The 18,398-nt window shown below is 41.3% G+C and overlaps 1 protein-coding gene across 2 annotated transcripts in view; it reads right to left on the minus strand.

The window, feature by feature from the left end:
* The window catches only part of pdgfc (platelet derived growth factor c), an 83,531-nt gene that overhangs the window by 27,728 nt on the left and 37,405 nt on the right, over positions 1 to 18,398 (minus strand). For both annotated transcript variants that reach the window (XM_033632572.2, XM_033632573.2), the window contains exon 2: positions 2,339 to 2,531. In XM_033632572.2, the coding sequence (XP_033488463.1) occupies positions 2,339 to 2,531 (193 nt within the window). The remainder of the gene's footprint in view (positions 1 to 2,338; positions 2,532 to 18,398) is intronic.

Here is an 18,398-nt window from a genome sequence, read left to right on the forward strand (position 1 = left end):
GGCCACACTCTAACTCTAAATCTTTAAAGATGGACGACGACACAGGCAGGACACGTCTTTACCCCGGACCAACACGTATCTGGCATGCCAACCGGGGAAGCCCCCCGTCTGATGACAGCTGGCCAAGCAGAGGAAAATTTAATGAGAAACTGTGCTGCAGGAGATGATGCTTTTCATAAAGTGTAACAGAGAACATTTTTATTTGGACAATAAAAGCTACTTTTTCTTTTCTTTTGAAATTAAATTTCTAAACCATTTCAAGAATAACCATTTTTCAAATGATTGTTGAGAACCCTGACAGGAAAATGATTCATGTATCCCACTATTTTTGTTGCATGCTAATGCTTTAGCACAGAATACATTGGCCCTGAAAGACAACCAGGAGTTGGAGGAGAGGCACAAACACAGAACAGAATCACCTTACAAAGTAATGTGATGCTTTATAATACTCAGAAATACTTTGTTACAAATATAAAGATGACTTTTTTTTGGTCCAATTCCCAGATGTACATCAAAAACCACTGACAAGGCTACAGCTATAAATCAGGATGTTAGCATAGAGCAACACAGATAAAATGACTAGCAGGCCATTTTCTCTCAAAATTAAAGGGTCAGTTCACCCCCAAATTTAAAATACGTATTTTTCCTTTTACCTTTAGTGCTATTTACCAGTCTAGGTTGTTTTGCTGTAAGTTGTCAAGTATTGGAGATATTGGCCATACAGATGTCTGCCTTCTCTCAAATATAATGGAACTGGATGGCACTCATCTTGTGGTTTTATTTTATTTTTTATTTTTATTTAACCTTTATTTAACCAGGCAAGTCATTAAGAACAAATTCTTATTTACAATGGCAGCCTGGCAAAAGGCAAGAGCCTCTTGAAGGGGACAGGGATTAGAAGGGTATCAAAAAATAAAACAAACAGCAACACATACAATGTGCACCACATAAAAGACAAACAGCATAAAGTGGCTAACAGAGAGCAGCATCACGCAGCATAGCAACAACGAAAATAGCGCACACATGCAGCAGGACGGACAATGCAACATCAGCAAAAAACAAAACAAGCAATGCAACAAACAACAAACATACAAACAGACAAACAACAAATAGTAAGACAGACTAGCAGAGCAACAACAATAGCAGCAGGAAGAAGAAGCATACAATGAGCAAACAGAAGGCAGCCAACAGACAGAAGTTCCAGAAAGAAATACTACTGGGTCAAGAGCAGCTGCATGTTTCAGTGAGAATGTCCAAAAGCGTGCCCTTGAAAACTGACTTGGGAATGAAGTTTTCCAGCTTTAGCTTTTTTTGCAGGTCGTTTCAGTCCTTGGCTGCAGCAGCCTGGAAAGACGACTGTCCAAGTCCACTATTTGTGGTGCTCAAAGCATTAAAAAAACATGCTCAAGATAAACCCAAAGATTTCAAGAATACATTTATACTGGGTGGCAAGATGGTGCCTATTCAGTCCAGTGGAGTTGCTTCTGATATTTAGAACGCTTTTCTCGACCTGAGAAAAAATTTCACAAATATTAAACCTCTGTGGATCAAAAATGATCAAGATTGAGTCAAAAATGACCTTGTTTGCAGTTCTAGGTGTCCTGACAACAGTTTTAAAGACATCTCTTTTATAATGGTAGCCTTTGGGGAAAATGCTTTTTGGGCTGCATAGTATTTTTTCACTGCAATACTGCCAGTGGTAAAATTTGGCTGCAAGGCTTAGCGGCGTTTGTGGGGGCCTGGATAATCCAAAGACCTTGTTATGAGCAGTTTCATATAGGAACTATTTTCTTTCTACCAAACTACACCTGCCAACCGTATCACTACACAGAAGGACGCATGTATCTACTGTTAGCTCACCTAGCACCACTGAGCTAGCTAACGTTACAGCTTAATTGAGGAAGACGCAATTAATGTTATCATCTAGTGCTGTCATGAGCGCAAGCCTCTTATTTATGAGTAGATGCACAGTTCCTTCTGTGCAGTGATACAGTTGGTGGGTGTAGTTCAGAGGAAAGAAAGTAGGTCCTAATTGGAACTGCTCACAACATGCTCCATAGATTATCTTGAGTAACTGGGTCATGATTCTGGAAAGAGACATTGCTGCTGAGTTTTTCAAATATTTTTTGGCGCTATGAAAACGCTGAGTGCCTCTATTATACTGGAGAGACGGCAGACATCTCTACAGCTGATAGCTCCAACCTTCTGCAACTCACACCAATCAATTTAGATTGGCACTACAGGTAATAGAGAAAATCTGTCCTTCCTTAATGACTAAAAAACTGCATTTTTATCTGCTTGTATTTATACTGAGACAATCTACTGCCAATGTTCTTACTTGCATATTCCGTCTTCAGGGTCCTCCAGACCAAACTTCTCATCAAAGGTGAGCTGGATTCTCATGTTAGTGGTCGCCACTAGTCTCCAGACCAACACGGTGCTCCTGGGATAAGTGTTTGGGAAGTCTGGGCTGTGGACCATTCCCTCTCCAGACACTGTTATGATCTTCTCCTGATGGGAATCTTGAACTCCTAAAACAGAAATCAGATTATGGTTTATGTTTTGCATATACTGTTCTCTGGCAGTTTGATTGGTTTAGATTAAATCAGTTAAATTGAATCAGACATTACTGACAAAGGCTTGGCTTGGAGAGGACACTGAGCTTACGATCGGAAACATAAACATGTCAAGAACCTTGCAGAGAGATAGGATGCAGTATGAAATATTGAACAGGTGTCCGATATAAAAGGTGGGACTTTAAAGAGGGAACACAAGATTGATGCTCCCTTTATGCTTTATTCAATTTTAGGCAGTCTTGTCTGAAATACCCTGACATATCTGGGTCCTACTCAAACCACAGTGTTACACTATTAAACAGGCAAATTATTAAATAATTGCCACCTTTATCGTTCCACTGGGGTTTGTCTTCACCCTTAATATACATAAACACATGCAAGAAAATATACACACACAACAAGAAACTAATAGTTCTATATCTGTCTGTAAGGTAAAGATTTTACATCATTCCAAGGGAATAATTTAAGAAAAAATATCATTTCAGTTTGTATTGATTGCATGATAGAAACTGCTGAAGAGGCAAACACAGTCTTAGACCTCATAGAAAGAAGCCTGACCCATGAAAGGAAGTCTGAATCTGCAGCTGAGTCACACTCGGCTTTGCTCTGATAAACATGAGGTTAAGAGTAGATGAGATTAAAGAAGGGTGGAAAGGAACAGTCTGACAGAAACAAATCAAACAGGTTGAGTTCAACAGTGAGAAGTCCAAAATCTGAACACAAAATCGGTCTTCCAAAGGAAATTAAGCTTAACTCTACACTCCACACTACTGTGTGTTATCGTCATAGTTCCACAAATATAAAACATTAGCTTAGTGCAGGGTGCTTTACAGGGAAAGCACTGCCTGATGGGTTTCACCAAGCTCCTCTCATAAAGCCATTAGGGCCCACTGGGACCAGTGGCTGCAGGATTTAATCAAAATGACGAAGCTTGTCACTCAGTCCCCCAGGGTCCCATCAGGCTGCGTCACCTTCAGGAGAAAAATTGCCAGGATCCTTCCACCTGAGCCTCACAACCATTGCAATGACAACAGCCCGAAGCAATGCTGATTACACGACTGTTTTCATTTCATCGGGTCAGAATAACAAATGTAAGTACACGAGAAGAAAGATTGTCTGGTGTGTTTAAGCGATCAAAATCGCTACAAAGTGGCATCAATTTATTTAATTAGCAAATAATTTATTTATGATCTGTTGTCATGAACAATCAGCTTCATCAGCGCCGCAACACAGTCTGAAAACTCGACAATTTCAGATTTATAACACACTATTTTTGATAGGATTTTTATCCTAGTTTAGAAACACAAGGGGGAAACAGAGAGTCTTCATCATAATTGAAAAATAAGCCCTTTGGCAACTTATTTATATTTTTGCATTTTGTTAGCTAGCATGCTAGTAACTGAGTGTCAGCTGGGTGCAGGAAAATGTAAGCTAAAATGTGAGGTGGGGGACTCAAGTCATATGACTTTATTCAGGTCAGCTTGGATTTGCAAACCAGATGACTTGAAACTTGTGTGACTAGCACAGATAAAAGACTTGACTTTGACTTGGTATCCCAAGTTGTCACATGTTGCCACTTTCTTAGTGGCCTTTCATATCTACAAATCACATGCTGGGTCCTCCTGGATCTGCTGTTGATATCTGGGGATGCTACAACCAACGCTGAGACATTAACAACAGCACATAGTTAGGTTTCCAAAAAACCCCCATCATGGTTTGTCTCTGCATTCATACGGAGAGCAAACATCGGGCTCCCAGGTGAAAGTCCAGGGTTTGTTGTACTGGTCCACCCTGTAGGGACTGTCCAGCAACATTTCAACCTGACGCCGTCCAGCCATGTATCTTACCGCTGCCACTGATACCGTCAGGCTGACTAGGGGTGTATCATGATACCCTTAAAGATTATGTCCGGCCATGTTACAGACTGGTGCCACCCATGGCGTATCATATCACCGTGAAGGGTGGCTTTTGGTGCCAGATGTCTGATGCTGATATCACTGACAAAAAGGCAGTATTTGACGACTTTGGAATGAGAACGGGCTGGGTATTCATGACTTGAGACTGTTTCTATCAAATACTTGCATTTTTCTTAATATTGACAAGTTATGTTTTGTTTTATAATTTCATTAGTTGATTTCTGGTGCAATGCACATACCTGGCAACCTGTTAGGATGCGTCAGGCCAGCAAAGGCCAACTTACGAGTCAATTATCTCAGAGGGGGCTGGTCCAAAATGAATAAAATCTGGATTCAAAGATAATGTTTTCGATGACGGTAGTAAGAAGAGAGTGGTGTGCAAAGTCTTCAGCTCAAAAACCAGTGACACACCCACCACAACATCCGTTCTTCTGTCACCACAAAACCCATAAAGAAAGGTAGCCTATGTGAATGTGTCTTTTTAGCTAACTTATTAGGTTATTGGCTGGTCAAATGTTAGCTTTCAAGCTTCAGAACATCTTACTTGACTTATGACTGGCTTGACCAGAGCAATGGCTTGACTTATAGAAAGGGACTTAACATGCTTGATTCTCCCTACAGTAAATTGGGACTTGGCCAGCTATATTCCTCTGCTCCCAATCTTTGTTTTCATTATATCAGATTACATTAGGTTAGCTTTTATACAATTTATATAACTATATATATGTTTATATAAATTTATATAAATAATTCATGTAAATAAAGTTCATATAAATAAACTTAAATCAAATTTAAGCTTATAAAATAAACTTGATTTGATTTTGAACATGCAAAAATGAAACTGAATTGAATTGAATTGAATTGAATTGAATTAAATTAAATTAAATTAAATTAAATTAAATTAAAAAATGTTAAAATAAAGATAGCCTAAAAAAACCCACATGAGTATTTCATGTCCAAAAAGCTAGCTTGCTTAGCTAAGCTAAACCTGCCATGGAACAATTTATTGAACGCACAGCTGCAATAAATCTTCTCATGACCCTTGACTCTTGGTACAACAAAATAGTCTTTCCATATAATTTAGTTTTACTGTAGCTACATCTGAGAGAGCAGCCAATCTTCCTAGTTTGTCCCATAAAAGAATTCTGTGCCCTAACCTTAATATAAAAAGAGACTAATTAAAATGCAGTACAGAGGCCAGCAGTTGGGGCAACAAAAGTGTGCACTGATTTTTAAATGAATACAGTAGCTGTTAAAATTCCACATGAAGCACTTTTCAACAGTTCGATCGACTTCACTTTGCATAATTGTCACAATACACTTCAACACTTGCTAAATACACTGTTATTAGTATCATCATGCTGTGTTGTGGCTCAGAGATTACTCTGATAAGTTTATCCCATCCCCAGCCTATCCTTAATTTGTTTAAGCAGTATTTATTTTTGTACCACTGATGATCATTCAGTATTCACAAACCGATCCAATACGTCTAGCCATCAGAGGAACAAGCAGGGGTTTAATGCACTCAGGAGAAAGGAGTGTGCTGCTGGAAGTTTGTTACTGCATTAAACGGATGAGTAACCATTTCCCCAGTGCAACTTGTTAGACAAATTTATATTTGGAGCACATTTTGAGCTTGATTACTCTTTATTTTTGCCATAAATTTGATTTAAGGATGTGATTCATACCCAGCGGCTGATTCATTCTGAGGCTTGCAATAGAAACATAAACACAGGCAGGTCAGGTTTGTGCCATGTTCTCACTCTGCATAATGTCAAATAACAGTTCCACTGAGACTCGGAGTTTCTCTGTGAGGTTCCAAGGACAACATGTCTGTCTGAAGGAGTGGTCACTGAAAATAAGTGAGTGAAACCAACCTCAGTAAGGGTACTGTCTGGTTTTCAACATCACTTAAAGTCAGTAACAATTCAAAGAGATAGAGATTTCTCCCTCCTGTCGCTACGCCTGTCAAGTTTTCTGTTCTCACAGGGGACGCAGAGTTTACAATGACAACAGTGGCAGATTCATCACTTGAAATTCTCTGTAACTTTGGAAACAACCTAGATTTTAGACAGACAGCAGGTAGAAACAACAGGATGAAATGTCAACAGTCCTCGCTGAACTCACTGGCAACCCAATCTTCAGAAAAAAATATTGGCATTGTACATTTCTACAAACTATGGATAGGTTTAGGCACAAAACACACTTGGTTATGGTTAGACAAAGATCATGTTTTGGCTTAAAACATCCACATTTGGAGGCACCCAAGTTGAAAAACGACCAAGTTTGGTGGCTCAGACGCTGCTGGTAAACACCATGAAGGGGTGGTAAAAACACCCAAGATGGGCCATTGAGAAACGCTGTGAAAAGTTTGTAAATCACTTGGGACTGGCGGCTCAAATGCTGCTCACTCTGACCTCGTCACATATTGATGTTTGGTCATCAAATTTCCACATCAAGATATGACCTGCAAGGTACCCTGGGTGCCTTGGTTGTTGACATTCTGGGATGCCATATCAACTCCTGCCTGTTACATGCTGTTTTCAAAATACACTTCTGATTCACAGGAAATGTACAGTTTGCATACAGTCCCTTTCAAAATAAATGTACCACATCAGTACAACACTGGATATTGACGTTTTTTCCTTCAACAACAAATGCACTTGGTGGGTTTGGGAAAAAAACAGGTTTTGGCTTTACATTCTTAAAGGAAGCGAGCACCGTCCTTCTGGGTGAAAGTTGGTGGTTACTGGACCCATCAACCACCCCTCCCACCTGCCTTACTCAGACTGTCACTGCCTTAACTTTTGTTGTTGTCCTGCTGCCTTTCCCCCTGATACTGCTGGGCACTGTCAAACAGTAACAGTGACTAGCTGTGTATCATGCCGACATTTTCATTGGTGTTTGATGGCGCAAGTCACTAACCAAGTGCCAGTTTTCGCCGACTTCAGAGAGAGACCGGGTTGGCAGAGAGTGTGTATTCCTTAGAAACACGACATCAGAGCAATAAGCATTTGTTTTTGGGATAGCATGCAGTCAGAGAACTAGGCTTCCAGTTCACTGGGACATTTTTCCGATTAATGGGGCTTCAGAATTTTGGGCCGTCGGAACAATGACGTGGCACCAAAACAAGGACGGGTTGCTAAAAAACACCCACATCTGGTGGCTAAAAATCCACTCGAAACAGTGACGACACACTAAAACACGACTGGTTTTCTTGGTCTTGAACAGTGGTCTGCAGCTTAACAGGTGTCTCGCCTAGGTGTCACGTCATCTATAGTCCCCTCCACCTCCTGATGACAAAGTCAGCTCATGTACTAAATCATTTTAGAAACGTTGATATGATACTTATGAAACATGCGAATGTAACAGGGTCGATTATTCTGCAGTAATATGTGCAACAAAGGCAAATGTATGTTTGTAATATTAAGTATTTCAATTACACAAAATTTGTTTTTAGCTGTTATTAACTGACATGCTTAGGCCTCCATAGTTCATATGTGGAACATCTGATAGTCTCTGTACCCCTATGTTCACTTTTGGAGGTACCCCACCTATAAAGGGGTGTCTATCACTGATAAAAATCACTTAAAGTCAGGAACAGGGGAGAGTGGCTTGAGTTTATAAGGTCGTACTTGACGGAGGATTTTGTTTTTACATCTTGCTGTCAGAGTTGTCAGGAATAAACTGAGGTCACCTGCAAAGATTTCCACGGCCTGGGCCTCTTCACATCAACATGACAACACGAGAGTCCACCGGTTACACAATTGCAACATACTGATGGTTTGCAGAAATGTACAAGGCCACCATTTTCTTTTGGTGATGTTTTATTGTTTGTCTATATTCTTATTTTAATGTCACAGGAGAAAAGGCTTTTAGGATCAGGACCAACCAGTGTGTTACATAATGTAACCATTGGCTGGTCAGGAAGAGGACAAAACAACTGCCAGAGGTGTGTTTTGAGGGATTTGGAGAGGCAATAAGAAAAAAGACACAGCCCTCCAGTTTCTTCAAATGCTGAATATTGCTTTTTCTACAGCCTCATACATACAATTCCAACGAGGCCGTCTGTGCCTAGTTACAGCTCCTAAGCTATAATTGCTGTTCAGTGAATGGGTCAAGCAAATGGTCACTTTTTTAATTTTTCAAAGAAGTCAATTATTATCTCTAATTTTGCTCAAATTAGCTTCTCAGAATACAATCATACCTCTCATAACACAAACTCTGACTATACCAAAAATTAATAAGGCATCACTGAACTTTATTCTTTGATATTTTGATAGAGAGGTGCCCAACCCCTCTCTGATCCGATAAAAAACAGCATCTTTTATCAAGATGTAACTTGATGACATCCGGACTTTCTCTCCTGGCACCCCCGCTGATGCTGTCCATCAAATAGAATAAGAAGATAAAACAACAACACTTTCTTTTAAAAACAATTACTTCAGATTGCAGATATCGCTTTGATGTTTTTATTTGGATTTGGTGGCGAGCCAGGTGGGAACAGATTGAATGACAGTGTGCCAGATGCAAAGAAAAACAAAGACTTCTCCATGAACGGGCTCTTTCATAACTGTGAGACAGTTTGGCCTCAAGTCCAAACTGTCTCACCAAAGAAGGGCCACCTTCAATTGGGCAAATCAAACTTCTTGAAAAATAATGCATGCACTCCTGACAGAAAATATCCCACTGTGGGTTTAAAAAAAGCCCCTAAGACTCCATCTTCCACAGTATGATCATACAGCATACAAATTAATCTGTTACTTTTTACCTCTTAAGTCAATATTTCTTTGATTTCTTCTTTGCAGATTCTACTGGAAAAAAAAAATGTCAGATTGCTCTTTTAATCTTTGACGCGAGAGGCAGCAACGCACCCGTTTTGATTGACTGTTTTTATATTCATTTGCTGGCTCAGGAGGAAACAAGCCGATAGCTTCATGCTATTAAAGCCTGGCCCTCCATCACAATGACATGTTTTTAATTACACCCCCATTACTGCGGACTCCAACATACAGGCTCATAAAGTGCATAATGAATAACATAAAGAAAAAGTGAATCTTTAATATATGAGCCCAGATGTACTGTAATGCACGTGATAGTATGCACATATGGAATTAATAGAAGGAGCAAAAATACGAAAATATACTTCCTCGTTTAAGGGATCTCTGTGGTTCTCTGGGAAAATCTGTTAAATAATGAGTGGAATGCCTCTTTATGAAGACTTTAATGAAGAGGAGAATGTGAAAGGAAAATCTGAGCTTGCTGTTGCAGAGAAAAGGGGGAAAACACGGGAAAAAGGGCCTTCACATGGAAGCATTAGCTCCTGATGAAAAGGTATTCCAGAGATCTGCATGGACGAAATCATACTTAATCCAAAAAGTCTGCAAATATCCTGCTTAATCCGTATGCACTCATCACAAGTAATTGCAGTAGGTGGGGGGAACAATGTGTTTGCATTCCTCTTCGGTTCAGGTCTTTGTGCATGAAGCTCAAGAATGAACTATCCAAGTGATTCTTTGCCGTGGATCTTTTGTTCACTTGCATCAAAGCAGAAACTCCTTAAAAGCTCCTTCAGAGTACATCGGCTGCAAACCAATATTTGATCAAGATCTGCAAGGTCACAAACCAGCCTCCTTCCTTTTTTCCTGAAGCTTTTCTTTATCTTTTTTTCCATTAACAATACTGTCTTTTCATGCTCGTCTCTTTTCAACCCTCCCATTGATATCCTCCCTCTCTGATTTACCCTCCGTGTGCTGTAAAACGCGGACACACTACCAGTCGGGCCCGGATTCTGGGTGTAACTTTGACTTGAAAATGACCTCACTCTCGGGGTTAACCAATGTCATCTTATGATCAGAGTCGTGGTCCCCCAGAGTGAATTACCTCAAACATGACTTTTCCTTGACCTACTTTTTTCCCTCTGTGAGGAAAGTGGAGCCGACTATTAAGGGAGGAAGTGACTCTGAATAAATAGGAGCCTATACAGTGCAGCCATTGTGCTTTGTTCACACGTTAGTGGGTAAACCATTCATGCTGTTAAACATTAACCTTTCCCCTGCCAAAACAAAACTGGAGTGCACATGCAGAGAACCGCGGCCATGAACACACTGTTACATTAGTGCACACAAGCACTGGACAACTATTAAAGAGGAACTATTATGGTTTTCTGTATTTTGTGTGTTATATATAGTGTTACAATGAAGGATGTTTATCTTAAATGTGGTTGAAGTTTCCATTAACGAGGTAAATGTATGTAGAGGTAATCCCTGTGAGCAAAACCTCAGGTTTCCCACTGGTATAACTACTCTGTTTCCAACAGTTTTTTCAGCTCTGGCTACAGTGTGACATCGTAGTGTGCTGTATTGCTTTATATGGTTATCTGCTCCAGGCACACTACTGCAGCTATTTACACTGCATAGCCTACACTGCTACATGTAGCTACATGCTAATGTCAGGGAAATATGTAAATTCTGTTGCCGGTGTCATAAATTTCTCTTCAATTTGGGATCATATTCCTGCTGGAACATGTCCGGTTGTGTTTAGAAGCTTTTACTGATGATATTTAATGGAAGAAAGTGCCACTATTACCCGGCTGCTAATGTACATTAATTTAATTTAATTTAATTCTATCTAATCTAATTTTATTTTATTTTTAACATTATTTAACGTACATGTAGCTACATGCTAATGTCAAGGAAACATGGAAACTAGGTTGCTTATGTTGTTTATTTCTCCCAATTTTGGATCAACATGTCCGATTGTGTTTTTATGATTTTTCACATTAGAAATTGCCACTATTCTCTATTACAATCTTTCTCCAGCTGCAAGTAAGCTGCTAACATACATTTATTTCATTTTATTTTTGCTAATGTACATTTAGCTACATGCTAATGTCATGGAAACATGTAAACTTGGTTGCTGATGTTGTAAATTTCTCCCAATTTTGGATCATATTCCTGCTGGAACATGTCTGATTGTGTTTAAAAGCTTTGTTTTGATGAGTTTTCACATTAGAAATCACCACTATTCTCTGTTACGATCATTCCCTAGCTGCAAGTATGCTGCTAACATACATGTAGCTTCACATAAATGTCATGGAAACTTAACATAATTACTCTTTGATTTCCGATTATATTCCTGCGGGAACATGTCCAGTTGTGTTTCGAAGCTTTTTTATGGTAAAAAGTGCCATTATTCTCCATTACAGTCATTCCCCAGCTGCAATGTCGGTGCAGATATGCGACATGTTTATCTGCAGACACCCGCCAACTACTATTACAACACAAACTCACCAAGGCGGCTTATATCTGAACCCTGTTACAACACTGCTGTGGCATGAATAAATATGAGGCCAGACGTAGCATTCAGATTAACTTCCTGGGTAACAAGATGTAACCCTTACTATTACCCTTGCCCTAACCCTATCCGTCTTTCTTTTACCCTAATACTTAATAGCTAGCTAAGTATTTTCGTCAGGGCTTCCACGTCTGGGCCAAGGGGCGAAGGTGCTGACCATGAACTGACATGTAGCTATCATGGGTGAGTCATGTAGATCAAGATACCTACTCTGCAGAGATGACTTTTTCTGGAGAGGGGGCTTATAGTGACAGGTGCTAAGTGTATCATCTCGGACCAAGAGTGAAAACAGGTGTTCCAGCACAGACAGTATGAGGAAAATAAAGTGTTATTTGACCATTAAAGCAAGTCAACATGTTCTCGTAGAGACATATAAGCACAACAGGTCCTCTTTAACACTACTACGACTATAAGTGTTGGTAATATCAACATTTTTAAATAGGATTTAAAGAGTAATTTGCATATTAATATACACAGAAGATTGTGTAATGATTATAGAGTACAATGGCTGCAATACTGTACATTAGCAAATGCACACACAACCAAAGCCAGTGCGCACACATCTACACCCACACTCTGACATATGAGCATGCATACCCAGATGCATTAATAAATGTTAGATGCCTTCCAGCAAAGATTAACTAATGAGAGCGACCCCTTTGTCCAGACTGCTGCATGTTTCTCATAAAGGAAAAAAAAAGAGCGGGAGGAATGAGAACCATTCATTCTGGCTTCTGTTAGGCTCACTAAATTCATCTTTCCTCACAGGATATCATTACAGTGTCTCACTACATTGGCCCTTAGCTTTGGAGTTTATCTGGTGGTCATGCTGCATGATATAGGAGACATAACGATGTCTTTCTTCTGGAAAACTGGGAACATTTGGGCCACACCGCCGTTCGGCCCTGAGAAAGCAATAAATATGTCTGCCTGCTTTAAATATGAGGTCAGACAAGATACTTTTAAAGGGGAACAGCCATTATTTACAACTTCAACTGGTAACTAAAATCAAAAACACAAAAGAGTGTTAAACTTCTCGTACCACGAGGGCTAAATCTAATTGGTATGGATTACACTGCCATTGGGGGGGTTGTATTTGCTCGGTAAATTGGCCAAATTGTTATTTTCACACATTATGGGCTAAAGATTGGTCCAGTACTAAATTGTGTTCCCTCAGCAGCCTCATACATCATGTATAACCATTTACGACAGCTACTTCCTGTCCAGTAATCGACAGCAGAGTCGGTGTGACACTAAATCCAGATTGTTTTTAATTTCAGCCCTGTTGCCTGCTGATCAAAATGAATGTGAGGCCCTGAGCGACAGAGCTGAAGCGGCTTTCGTCAGGTGATGAAACTGTACCTAACAAAGAATTCCCTTTTTTTTCGATGCATGTGTTTCGGGCTCAATGCAATCACTCCGACATCTGTTGCTTATTAAGGCGGTGCAGTGGTTACTGCAGGTGCAGTAAATTCCCGACTCTGCTTAGGATATTTATTGCTTTTGGGTTTACAGTCAGTCGGGCAAAAAAGGGGTTGAAACACACCATGGGAATCTTTCATACTATTAGAAAATAATTTGGCTGCGTGGGACCCTTCTGTAGCGATGTAATCTGCCCGGCACATGCTCCTGTGCGTTGTGCTGAAGAGGAAGCAGGTGTGATGAGTTTGACACCCAAAGTCCTTTTGCTGATACAGGAGCCGAAAGATAGCAGGAGCTCACCAAAATAGTCACTAATGATTGTTTAATTCATGTATCTTCAAGTCCATTACAATACACTGACATACTTGATTCACTGTGAGCTGTCTTCACCAATATCTTTATCATATGCATGTGCTCAACAGTGATTATGAACACAATTCTTTCTATAATTGAAGATCTTCTTTAAATCGATACAGTTTGATTGACAGCTGGATCAAACCTGCATAATCTTGCTTATTTCCTCACATGAATGAGCCGGTGATCAGAGACCATCTCATGGCAGAATTTTACAGATTATATGGATCACCGTGCCCGTCATCAGCGGCTAATACTGTCTGACCTGCTGAAGTGAACTTATTGTTGACATTTCATACGCTTATCACATGATTACTTATAAGGCATACCTAAAGGCACTTACACACAGAGCGAATTTGATGAAGCGACATGTAAACTGCCAATAAAATAAGTGTCAGTCTGAGTATCCTGGTCTGTGCTGAAATTTTAATTTCATTTGGTCCACTGTGGTTTATCCTGCACCAGCTGGCACCCAGGAGAGGAGCACAGCTGTGCATGGGGTATGTTCAGTGCTTTGAACATTCTTTCTTTTTAAAATCAATACAGTTTGACTGACAGCAAGATCAAAGCTGCATACTCTTGCTCATCTCCACACATGACTGAGCCGATGATTAGAGACCAACTCGTGGCAGAAAATTCATATTGATCATTGTGTCCATCAACACTGCAAATACTGTCTGATCTGCTGAAGTGCCCTTGAGCAGAAACAACAGATCTTGTTCACTTATTGTAAGGGCACAGTCACACATGAGCAAAATTAACATTGGTGAATATTTGCCTCCCATTTACTTTCATTCAATGTGGGTGAAGGGGCAAATAAAATGTTCATTTCCAGTGGCAAAGCATCTTGGCATCACCTGGATTTTAACTTTGGTTAGTATTGTCGCCTCATATCAAGAGGGTTCCTGGTTCGAACCCAGGGTGGGCAATTCAAACCCATGGTGGAGGAGCCCTTCTGTGCAGAGTTTGCATGTTCTCCCTGTGTCAGCATGGGTTTTCTCCGGGTACTCCAGCTTCCTCCCACAGTCCAAAGACATGCAGGTTAATTGACTCTAAATTGTCCATAAGTGTGAATGTGAGCATGAATGTTTTCAGCGAATGTTGGGCCATTTTGCCGGCAAGCTGCAAGCGTTTAGACACACACAGCCAGATTGGTGAGTTGATCCGAGTTGCCCAATTTTCCGCCGTGTTGGGGTTAACATATTGGCGGAACCTTTTTGGTTTAAAAAGAACGAGGCACCCGTGCGAGCCACTGGCGGTGGATAAACAGGAAACAGCTAATAGCAGAAATTAGCGAGCAGCTAATAGCAAGAGGGAAACACAAACCTGACAGACACTGTAAAGATGAGCAACTGGGGAGACAAGGAATTGCGTGCCTTCCTTGTCCTCGCAAACAAAGAGGCCAATAACCGCCAAGTGATGGGGACGGTGAAGGACGTGCAAACTTTTGAGAGAATCACCAAAGGACTGACCAGCCATGGCTTCCCTTGGAGTACATACCTGTTTACGTCACACTCTTAGCTACATGTTTTGGTCCTCACTCATGCCCCCCATTGCCCCGAAAAAGGCGCATTGTTTATGAAAAAAAGTAGGCAGGCGGCATTTTGCTGCACTCCCGGATTTTGTTTTTATACTGCCAATGCTGAAAAAAGACTGATTGGGCTTTCCTGCAAATTTGCACAATTCCTATTTAAAAAGGGCTTATGTGTCAGCCCTGTGATAGTCTGGTCTCCCCGCGACCCCAAACAGGATAAGTGGTTATGGAAAATGAATGAATGACATGAAGATTCATCTTCTGGAGAAACGCAATCTGACTGCGTTTCTGGCTACGTCTGCAAATCACAAAACTGGTGATCAGACCCAAAAGATGCCTGTAGTCCATGGCAACAAGATATACAGTCTCTTTTAATGTTGTGGTGAATTAAAGAAATAAAGTATGTATTAACAGCTTGTGTGTAGTAGTCTACAAAGGAGAGCACTCGCTTTATTTGTGTGCGCAGGTGTGTCTTTTGTGGCATTAAAGATACTACAGTCATGATAATCAAATTGAATTCTACAGAAAAGCGACTTAAACAAACTTATTTAAAACAAACACTCTGTGCTGTGATGAGATTGGCCCTCTCTCCACAATCTACTCCTCTACAAATGGGCCCTTTAAATGACACTCCCACACCTCCACACAATATTGCAGCTAATCACTGCAACGCTGAATGTGGTGTGAATGTCGGCTAAGTCACACTGGAAAAAAAACATTGGACTCCTTTTTTCCTCACTAATGAAATAATCTGAAAACTTTAATGAGGATAATATATAATCAACAGCCAGTGGCTGGCTGGGAGAGAAGCATCTCTGTCATCAGCCAAGTCTGTTTGAGTGCATCCATTGTTGGCAAATAAATATCCATGACCTATAGTGGGTACAATTTTCTCTCTGTAATTTTTAATCAGTATATCTTTATTTAAAATTATACTCTGCTGTTTGATGTTATGCCACATGTCATGGCAGCTCCAGTTACACAACTATTAGACATGCAGAGTGTAAGAATGCAGTTGGGTCTGAAACCTCTAGGGGGCTCACCAGTACTGACTGTCACAACTGCTCCACAATACACAATGTAGTCACAGTATAAATACTATACACTCAATACATTCAGCTTATGGTTTTTAAATTAGTTCAGATTTTGATAGGGTTACAACATAAAACAAAATCTGAACCTGCTTCATCTCAAAAGAGAGATGGAGGAGAGTCTGTGTCTGTGTGTGGTGAGATTCATGACAAATATGTGACATCACTGGTCATGAAGGAGATAAGAGCATGACATATAGTTTGCTGAGACCTATTAAGATCCATTAAGACAAGCAGTAGCAGGGCTCACACACAAGCTGTTTCCTCCCCTTTTAACACTGACAGAAAGTGGTTTAAAACTGCAAAACATGACCAGAGTGCAGCTCCCTCTGTCTACTTCACTCTTTAAGCCCCTTAAACTTCCAGCTCTGTCATCAACAGGTGGACAGTTATGACCCATGAAAGCCCTTTGAGTAAGGAGGTCAAAGGGCACAACAAATGTAATCAGTCCCAGCCCTGAAAGATCTGAGCCTCTCGGTTTTTGCTGTGTCGTAATGTAATAATGTGATACTTTATTGATCCCTGCTATGAAGTGCCCCATTTCCATGCTCCTCTATCTACAGAGAGGCCACAGCAGAGACCCTAAGGGGGGGGGGGGTGTAATGACCTGCTCTGGGGCACTTTAGCACGGCAGATCACTTCCAGCAGGGGTGCTGCACTCAGAGGTCGTCTGACTGAAGGGTGGTCTCTCTTCTAAACATGAGGAGGTCAACCTGGCCAAGTGGGCAGGAGGGGCATCTGTTGACACCTGCTGCAGAGGCAACGCAAAACATCTGCAGATCATATCAGATGGCCTAACCTGATACCGCAAGTTTGTGTGTGTGTGTGTGTGTGTGTGTGTGTGTGTGTGTGTGTGTGCACATACATGTGTATGTATATACCGTCATATTCTATCTACAGATTTCCCACAGGATAATATTTGCCTAAGAAAAGATTAGTAATGAGGAATTATAAAATACACTGCTCAAAAAAATAAAGGGAACACTAAAATAACACATCCCAGATCTGAATGAATGAAAAATTCTTATTAAATACTTTGTTCTTTACATAGTTGAATGTGCTGACAACAAAATCACACAAAAATTATCAATGGAAATCAAATTTATTAACCCATGGAGGTCTGGATTTGGAGTCACACTACAGGCTGATCCAACTTTGATGTAATGTCCTTAAAACAAGTCAAAATGAGGCTCAGTAGTGTGTGTGGCCTCCACGTGCCTGTATGACCTCCCTACAACGCCTGGGCATGCTCCTGATGAGGTGGCGGATGGTCTCCTGAGGGATCTCCTCCCAGACCTGGACTAAAGCATCCGCCAACTCCTGGACAGTCTGTGGTGCAACGTGGCGTTGGTGGATGGAGCGAGACATGATGTCCCAGATGTACTCAATTGGATTCAGGTCTGGGGAACGGGCGGGCCAGTCCATAGCATCAATGCCTTCGTCTTGCAGGAACTGCTGACACACTCCAGCCACATGAGGTCTAGCATTGTCTTGCATTAGGAGGAACCCAGGGCCAACCGCACCAGCATATGGTCTCACAATGGGTCTGGGAATCTCATCTCGGTACCTAATGGCAGTCAGGCTACCTCTGGCTAGCACATGGAGGGCTGTGCGGCCCCCCAAAGAAATGCCACCCCACACCATTACTGACCCACTGCCAAACCGGTCATGCTGGAGGATGTTGCAGGCAGCAGAACGTTCTCCGCGGCGTCTCCAGACTCTGTCACGTCTGTCACATGTGCTCAGTGTGAACCTGCTTTCATCTGTGAAGAGCACAGGGCGCCAGTGGCGAATTTGCCAGTCTTGGTGTTCTCTGGCAAATGCCAAACGTCCTGCACGGTGTTGGGCTGTAAGCACAACCCCCACCTGTGGACATCGGGCCCTCATACCACCCTCATGGAGTCTGTTTCTGACTGTTTGAGCAGACACATGCACATTTGTGGCCTGCTGGAGGTCATTTTGCAGGGCTCTGGCAGTGCTCCTCCTGTTCCTCCTTGCACAAAGGCGGAGGTAGCAGTCCTGCTGCTGGGTTGTTGCCCTCCTACGGCCTCCTCCACGTCTCCTGATGTACTGGCCTGTCTCCTGGTAGCGCCTCCATGCTCTGGACACTACGCTGACAGACACAGCAAACCTTCTTGCCACAGCTCGC

Source organism: Epinephelus lanceolatus, chromosome 7 (assembly GCF_041903045.1).
Source record: "Epinephelus lanceolatus isolate andai-2023 chromosome 7, ASM4190304v1, whole genome shotgun sequence".
In the NCBI taxonomy this organism is placed as follows: domain Eukaryota; kingdom Metazoa; phylum Chordata; class Actinopteri; order Perciformes; family Serranidae; genus Epinephelus; species Epinephelus lanceolatus.